The sequence below is a fragment of the Cebus imitator genome, unplaced genomic scaffold (genome assembly GCF_001604975.1).
Source record: "Cebus imitator isolate Cc_AM_T3 unplaced genomic scaffold, Cebus_imitator-1.0 Scaffold136, whole genome shotgun sequence".
Taxonomy (NCBI): domain Eukaryota; kingdom Metazoa; phylum Chordata; class Mammalia; order Primates; family Cebidae; genus Cebus; species Cebus imitator.
Genome location: NW_016107451.1, coordinates 1,457,020 through 1,463,592, shown reverse-complemented (window position 1 = coordinate 1,463,592; position 6,573 = coordinate 1,457,020). Strand labels below are relative to the sequence as shown.

At 56.5% G+C, this 6,573-nt stretch overlaps 1 protein-coding gene across 2 annotated transcripts in view; it reads right to left on the bottom strand.

The window, feature by feature from the left end:
* Positions 1 to 1,180: 1,180 nt before the first annotated feature.
* Positions 1,181 to 6,573, bottom strand: part of SCARF1 (scavenger receptor class F member 1) — a 14,225-nt gene continuing 8,832 nt past the window's right edge. The window contains exons 8-11 of one of the 2 annotated variants that reach the window (XM_017541660.2): positions 5,862 to 5,985; positions 3,714 to 3,835; positions 3,491 to 3,637; positions 1,181 to 2,474 (exon numbers count right to left, since the gene is read on the bottom strand). In XM_017541660.2, the coding sequence (XP_017397149.1) occupies positions 1,615 to 2,474; positions 3,491 to 3,637; positions 3,714 to 3,835; positions 5,862 to 5,985 (1,253 nt within the window). In that variant the 3' untranslated portion in view covers positions 1,181 to 1,614. The remainder of the gene's footprint in view (positions 2,475 to 3,490; positions 3,638 to 3,713; positions 3,836 to 5,861; positions 5,986 to 6,573) is intronic. The other variant, XM_017541661.2, reaches the window with a different exon arrangement.

Sequence of the window (6,573 nt, the reverse complement as noted above, 5' to 3'; positions counted from 1 at the left end):
TAGTAGAGACGGGGTTTCACCATGTTGACCAGGATGGTCTCAATCTCTTGACCTCGTGATCCACCCGCCTCGGCCTCCCAAAGTGCTGGGATTACAGGCTTGAGCCACCGCGCCCAGCCAGATCACCGCTTTTTAATATACTTTATGAAATTCAATCTAGTCACAAAAGTAAAAAAGGAATTTTCACTGTAGAAAATTTGCAAACTATACAAAAGTTTCAGAGGAAAATAAATATCACCTACGATCTCATCTTCTGGAGGAAAATACCATTTAGTGCCTTTCCCCTGAATCTGTTTTATGCACATACATCCTTTTTAAAAAGTTCATAAAGCGGCTGGGCGCAGTGACTCACCTGTAATCTCAGCACTTTGGGAGGCCAAGGCGGGTGGATCACCTAAGGTCAGGAGTTTGAGACCAGGCTGACCAATATGGTGAAACTCCGTCTCCACTAAAATACAAACATTAGCCAGGAGTGGTGGTGGGCACCTGTAATCCCAGCTACCCAGGAGGCTGAGGCACAAGAATTGCTTGAACCTGGGAGATGGAGGTTGCAGTGGGCAGAGATCCCACCACTGCACTCTAGCCTGGGCGACAGGGCAAGACTCCGTTTCAAAAAAGAAAAAAAAAAGTGGCCGGGCTCAGTGTCTCATGCCTGTAATCCGAGCACTTTGGGAGGCCAAGGCGGGCGGATCATGAGGTCAGGAGATCAAGACCATCCTGGCTAACACGGTGAAACACGCTCTCTACTAAAAATACAAAAAAATTAGCTGGGCATGGTGGCACAGGCCTGTAGTCCCAGCTATCACTTGAACTCGGGAGGCAGAGGTGTCAGTGAGCTGAAATCATATCACTGCACTTCAGCCTGGACAACAGGGCAAGACTCTGTCTCAAAAAAAAAGAAAAAAAGAAAAGAAAAGAAAAGAAAAGAAAAGAAAAGAAAAGAAAAGAAAAGAAAAGAAAAGAAAAGAAAAGAAAAGAAAAGAAAGAAAAGAAAAGAGAAAGAAGAAAGAAAGAAAAGAAAGAAAGAAAGAAGAAGGAGAAAGAAAGAAGAAAGAAAGAAAGGAAGGAAGGAAAGAAAGAAAGAAAACAGTGGAAGCGTACTGCAGCCAATAACTCGGAACTTACTTTTCATACACTTAACCGCATAGTGTGGACGTTCTCCCATACCTCCCAGCTTAAGTATTCTTGCACGACGTGATTTTTAGTGGTTGTATAGTCATTTATCATAAGAAATATTTGTTTAGCCAATCTTTTATCAGCAAACATTTAGGTTGTTTCCCAGTTCAGAAAAATGTTTTGCACATGAAAGAAAGAATAGCCCTTCTGCGGCTGGCCGGGTGCAGGACGGCAGAGGAGAAGTCCCTGCAGCCATCCCTCCCTGACCCTCCCTCAGGGTCTCGGCCCCCGGTCTCCCCAGCCCCCTCCGGGAGCACCGCCAGGGCCCTGAGCCAGCTGGCCTCGAACCCTGCCTTTTCCCTGTGGAAGGACAGAGGCTCTGGGATGTCTGTCCTGGCCCTGGGACCGTTTCCAGCACACAGCACAGTCTAGTCCATGGGCAGTTCTGGTGCCCCCTCTTGTCACCTCCAGTCTTCCCACTCCCCAGATTGAAGGTTATCAGGGCTCTGGTAGCCTGGGGATGGGCATGACATTCTCGTACTCAGGTTCCTCCTGCCTCTCCTCTTCAGCCTGCTTCTGGGGATCCTGTTCTGGGGAGCCTCCCCCAGAGACTGGCTCCTGGGTGCCCCCTGAACTCTCCGTGCCAGCCCCCAGCCCCTGGGCCACTTCCTCTGGCTTGGCTGCTGGAGCCTGGGAGCCTGTGGCCCCCGGGAGCCTGGCATTTGGGGGTGAGCTGGGGCTCTGGCTGACAGAGGCCACACCGGGGCTGCCCTTTTTCCGATTCAGGGCCTGGCGTGGAGGCTTAGGGATGGCCCTCTTGACCTTGGGTTCTGTCTGGCCTTTCTGAAAGCCACCAAAATGGCGCAAGACAGACCGGACGGGGCCTTCGGATCCCTGGGGCGTCCCTGCCAGCACGTAGATTGTGGTCACAGGACCTGAGGCCTCCTGGACGCTGCCCTCGATGGCTTCCACATGCTCAGCCACTGTCAGGCCACCCAGTGGAGGCCGCCGGTGGCTGGTGGCTGAATCCCCAGGGCTGGCAGCCGTGGGAAGGGACTCGCCCGCTTCTGCTTCCTCTGGGCCTGTGGACTCCTCGGCTTCCTGGCCCTCGGGACCTGCCTGTGCCCCCCGGGAGAGCCTCTTGGGCTTTCGGAGCGGGCTGGAGAGCTCCCCTGAGCTTCGGCGAGTCTGAGGCGCAAACTTGGTACCTTCGGCGAAGGAGACGGACGGCCGCTTGGCCCGAGCTAGGCTGGAGGTGCGCGGGATGGCGAATGGCGTGGAGGCGTCCTCTGGGGGAGGGAAGACACCTCCAGCCAGGCTCGCCTCCAACGACTGTGCCTGGGCCTCAGGGACCATCCCTGGCAGAGGAGACAGAACAGCTTGGCTGGAGCCGAGCTGGCCACCCCAGATCCTCCTACCTGCAGCTCAGCATCTCCCAGAGGCCCCAAAATAGGGCAAGGAGAGGGTGAGGGCAGAGAGAGAGAGAGAAGGAGCAATTCAGATAGACACTTTCTTCTACACTCTTTTTTTTTTTTTGTTTTGTAGAGATGGGGTCTCACTATGTTGGCCAGGCTGGTATTAAACCCCTGGTCTCCAGCGATCCTCCCACCTCAGCCTCCCAAAGTGCTGGGATCACAGGTGTGAGTCACCATGCCACCACACCTGGTTTCTGTACTTTTTTCTCACCGCCTCTTCCTACTTTGACATACCGTCACGCTCTCACCCAGCTAAAATTATTTCAGTGTCACAGAGCCACCTCCCTCTCACCTCTTAGCCTTTGTGTATGCTGTTCCATCCTCCCGAAATGCCGTTCCCTCCTCTCCCTGACTTTCCCTTGGCTACTGAGTCTGCTAGACACAACTGGGAGACCAGAAACATCTTCCCTGACCCCCAGTCACCCCAACGTGGCTAGCGAAGGAGCCCCCACTTGTATGTCCCCCATTGAAATACATGTCACTCTGTCCTATCTGTGTCCGACACCTGCCCGTCTGACTCGAAGCAGGGCGGGGTCAGGAATCTATCTTGTTCTCTCTTGCGTCCCCGGAGCCAAGAACAGGGACTGGCACAGAACGGGCCCTTCTAACCATTTGCAGGCCGGGCACCGTGGCTCACGCCTGTCATCCCAGCACTTTGCGAGGCCGAGGCGGGCAGATCACCTGAGGTCAGGAGTTCAAGACCAGCCTGACCAACATGGTGAAACCCCGTCTCTACTAAAAATAAAACATGAGCCTGACATCACGCCATAGCACTCCAGCCTGGGCAGCAAGAGCGAAACTCCATCTCAAAACAAACACATAAATAACCGTCTGCTGGAGGACTAAAGAGGAGGCGGCGGTGGAGGGGCACGCAGGGTAAGTGGGCTGTTGGGGGCTACCTTCCTGGGGTGGCACACAGTAGGCAGGAGCCTCATCGGCCTCTGCAGGCTCAGAGTCGGATGAGAAGGAGTCGTCAGAGGCCCAGCCGGCGGAGGGCGGCTCGATGAAGCTGTGGTTGAAGGGGAGGTCCGGGTCGTGGTGCGAGACTGTGGAGAGGCCGGGTCAGGTGCCCGCAGGGCCTGGCAGGGAGCCCTGTCCCACCCCAGCCCGCAGCCAACTGACCTGTCACCCAGGGGAGCTTGTGGGCACCGAGGGAGCCGCACGGCAGTGAGGAGCGCAGGCTGGTCAGCGTCCCCCAGACCTGCAGCTTCATCCTGGACACCGTGGTTCCATCTCTCGCCGGCCTGAGGGAGGGGAGGGCAGGGACAGTGGTCAGTACATAAGACCCAAGGTGACCCGGGTCACCTCGGCAGGGTGTGACAGGCAGAATAAAATCCAAACAACCGAGCCCAAGACTCAGGCCTGCCACAGAACAACAAAGTGTCGCACTAGGGGCCACACAGCCTGGAGTAACAACTCTGGCTGAGGCTTCACCTCCCTGGGCCTCAGTTTCCGCATCTGTAAAATGGGGACAACAGTCCTGTCTATCAGAGCTTCGCATGGGACCAGGAGGCCGCCCCGCATTCAGTGGCTGTTTGTTTCATCATCCTAGCTGAGCCCAGCTCACCTGTCTCTCTCTCTCTCTTTTTTTTGAGATGGAGTTTCACTCCTGTCGCCCAGGCTGGAGTGCAGTGGCGCGATCTTGGCTCACTGCAACCTCCGCCTCTCGGATTAAAGCAATTCTCCTGCCTCAGCCTCCCAAGTAGCTGGGACTACAGGCGCCCACCACAGCACCTGCCACCATACCTGGCTAATTGTAGGTTTGTTTATTTGTTTGTTTTGAGACAGAGTCTCTCTCTGTCGCCAGGGTAGAGTGCAGTGGTGCAATCTCGGCTCACTGCAACCTCCACCTCCCAGGTTCAAGTGATTCCTGTCTCAGCCTCCCGAGTAGCTGGGACTACAGGTGTGCACCACCAGACCCAGCTTATTTTTTTGTATTTTAGTACAGATGGGGTTTCACCAGGTTGGCCAGGATGGTCTTGATCTCCTGACCTTGTGATCCGCCCACCTTAGCCTCCCAAAGAGCTGGAATTACAGGCGTGAGCCACCATGCCTGGCCAATTTTGTATTTTTAGTAGAAGCGGGGTTTCACCATGTTGGCCAGGCTGGTCTCGAGCTCCTGACCTCAAGTGATCCGCCTGCCTCGGCCTCCCAAAGTGCTGGGATGACAGGCATGGCCCACTTATTTCAAATGACACCCCCTCCAGGAAGCCTTCCCTGTTCCCACTCTGCTCTACCCCTACATGTGGAGACCGCTCCGCCCTTCACTCTTCCCCGAACAGCCTCTGTCCCTGTCCTCGTGTCCCTGCAGGGGGCTTCTTGCCACCCTGGGCTCTCTTCCCTGGGCCAGGGCAACTGCGTCTGCTCATCTGTGAATGCCCCACAAGTCCAGGGAGGACATGCTGGAGGACTAGGGCAGGAGTGAGTAAGAGCGGCCCAGACACAGAGTCCAGGAAGCTGGGGAGGGGCTTCCTGTTCGCCAGTGACTCGCCAGGTCACCTTGGGCCCCATGGCCTCTGGAAATTGAGGAGGATGGTCCGGCCCCACACTCACTGCTCCGCAACTCCATGCTGCTATGAGTCTCAAAGGAGCCCCGAGTGTGAAGAGCTTTTGTAAAGCATCAAAGCTCTGTGTCTACCTTGCGGCGGGCTCCACCAGCCCCGTCCTTCCTCCCTGTCTGTCTCTCAGGACGCTGCATTCTCCACTGAAGCAGTGCCTACCGCACAGACGTCCAGGTCACGCTCCTTTTCTTTTCTCTTTTTTTTTTATTTTTCAAAGACGGGGTTTCACCATGATGGCCAGGCTGGTCTTGAACTCCTGACCTCAGGTGATCCACCCACCTCAGCCTCCCAAAGTGCTGGGATTACAGGCGTGAGCCACCGCGCCCGGCTGGTCACACTCCTTTTCAGGATATCTGAGGCCTGGTGGCTTTCCCCTCCTGGGCTGGAGCTGGGCTGCTGCTTCCGTGGTCCCAGCCCTCCGCCTCTGTCCCCACCAGGGTCAGCTCTCTGCCTCCGCTGCAGGCTCAGGTTCACCAGCCTGGTGCCCAGTGCCCCCTGCCCACGCAACTCAGAAACTTCCCCATCAAGGAGGGCAGGCAGCTGACCTGGTGTCTGCAGTGTCTCCAGGCCACTGCCAACTGCCTCCATCACCTCTGACCTACACGGGTGACAAGACCAGCCCTCCTCACCCCCACAAGGAAACCAGAGGCCCCCTGATCCCTCACCGCACGGCCTGAGCTGAGTGTGGAAGGGACGGGCTGGTGCTCACCTGTCCTTGAGGTCTGAGCGGGCGGTCCAGCAGCAGCAGCAGGCACAGCAGGCGAGGCCGAGGAAGAGCAGCAGCAGGGGCACAAGGATGCCCGCGAGGAGGGCGGCGGCATGGCCGAGAGAGCCTGGGGAAGCCGGGACGGGAGTCTCAGCCCTTCCTGTCTCCCATGCATCCTGCTCTGTCCTTCACTCTGAGTTGCCTCCTATGCAGAAGCTTCCTCCTGGGGGTCTCTCCCTGCCTCCGGGCAGCCTCTCTCCCGCTGTGTCCCCTCCGCACGGTCTGTGGCCCACTCCACAAATTCTTGTCCCTGATTCCACGTCAGTGTCCAGCCACCCACTGCCCATTCCATGGCTCTAGCTGGTTTCTCGGGGGGCAGGGGCTCTGTCACATCTTCAGGGCATCCACAGAGAGATCAGGTATAAAGAATGTCTCAGCCGGGGGCAGTGGCCGACGCCTATAATCCCAGCACTTTGGGAGGCCGAGGCAGGCAGATCACCTGAGGTCGGGAGTTCGAGACCAGCCTGACCAATATGGAGACACCCCGTCTCTACTAAAACCACAAAATTAGCCAGGCGTGGTGGCAGATGCCTATAATCCCAGCTGCTTGGGAGGCTGAGGCAGGAGAATCACTGGAACCCAGGAGCTGGAGGTTTTGGTGAGCTGAGACTACACCATGGCACTCCAGCTTGGGCAACAAGAGCAAAACTCCCTC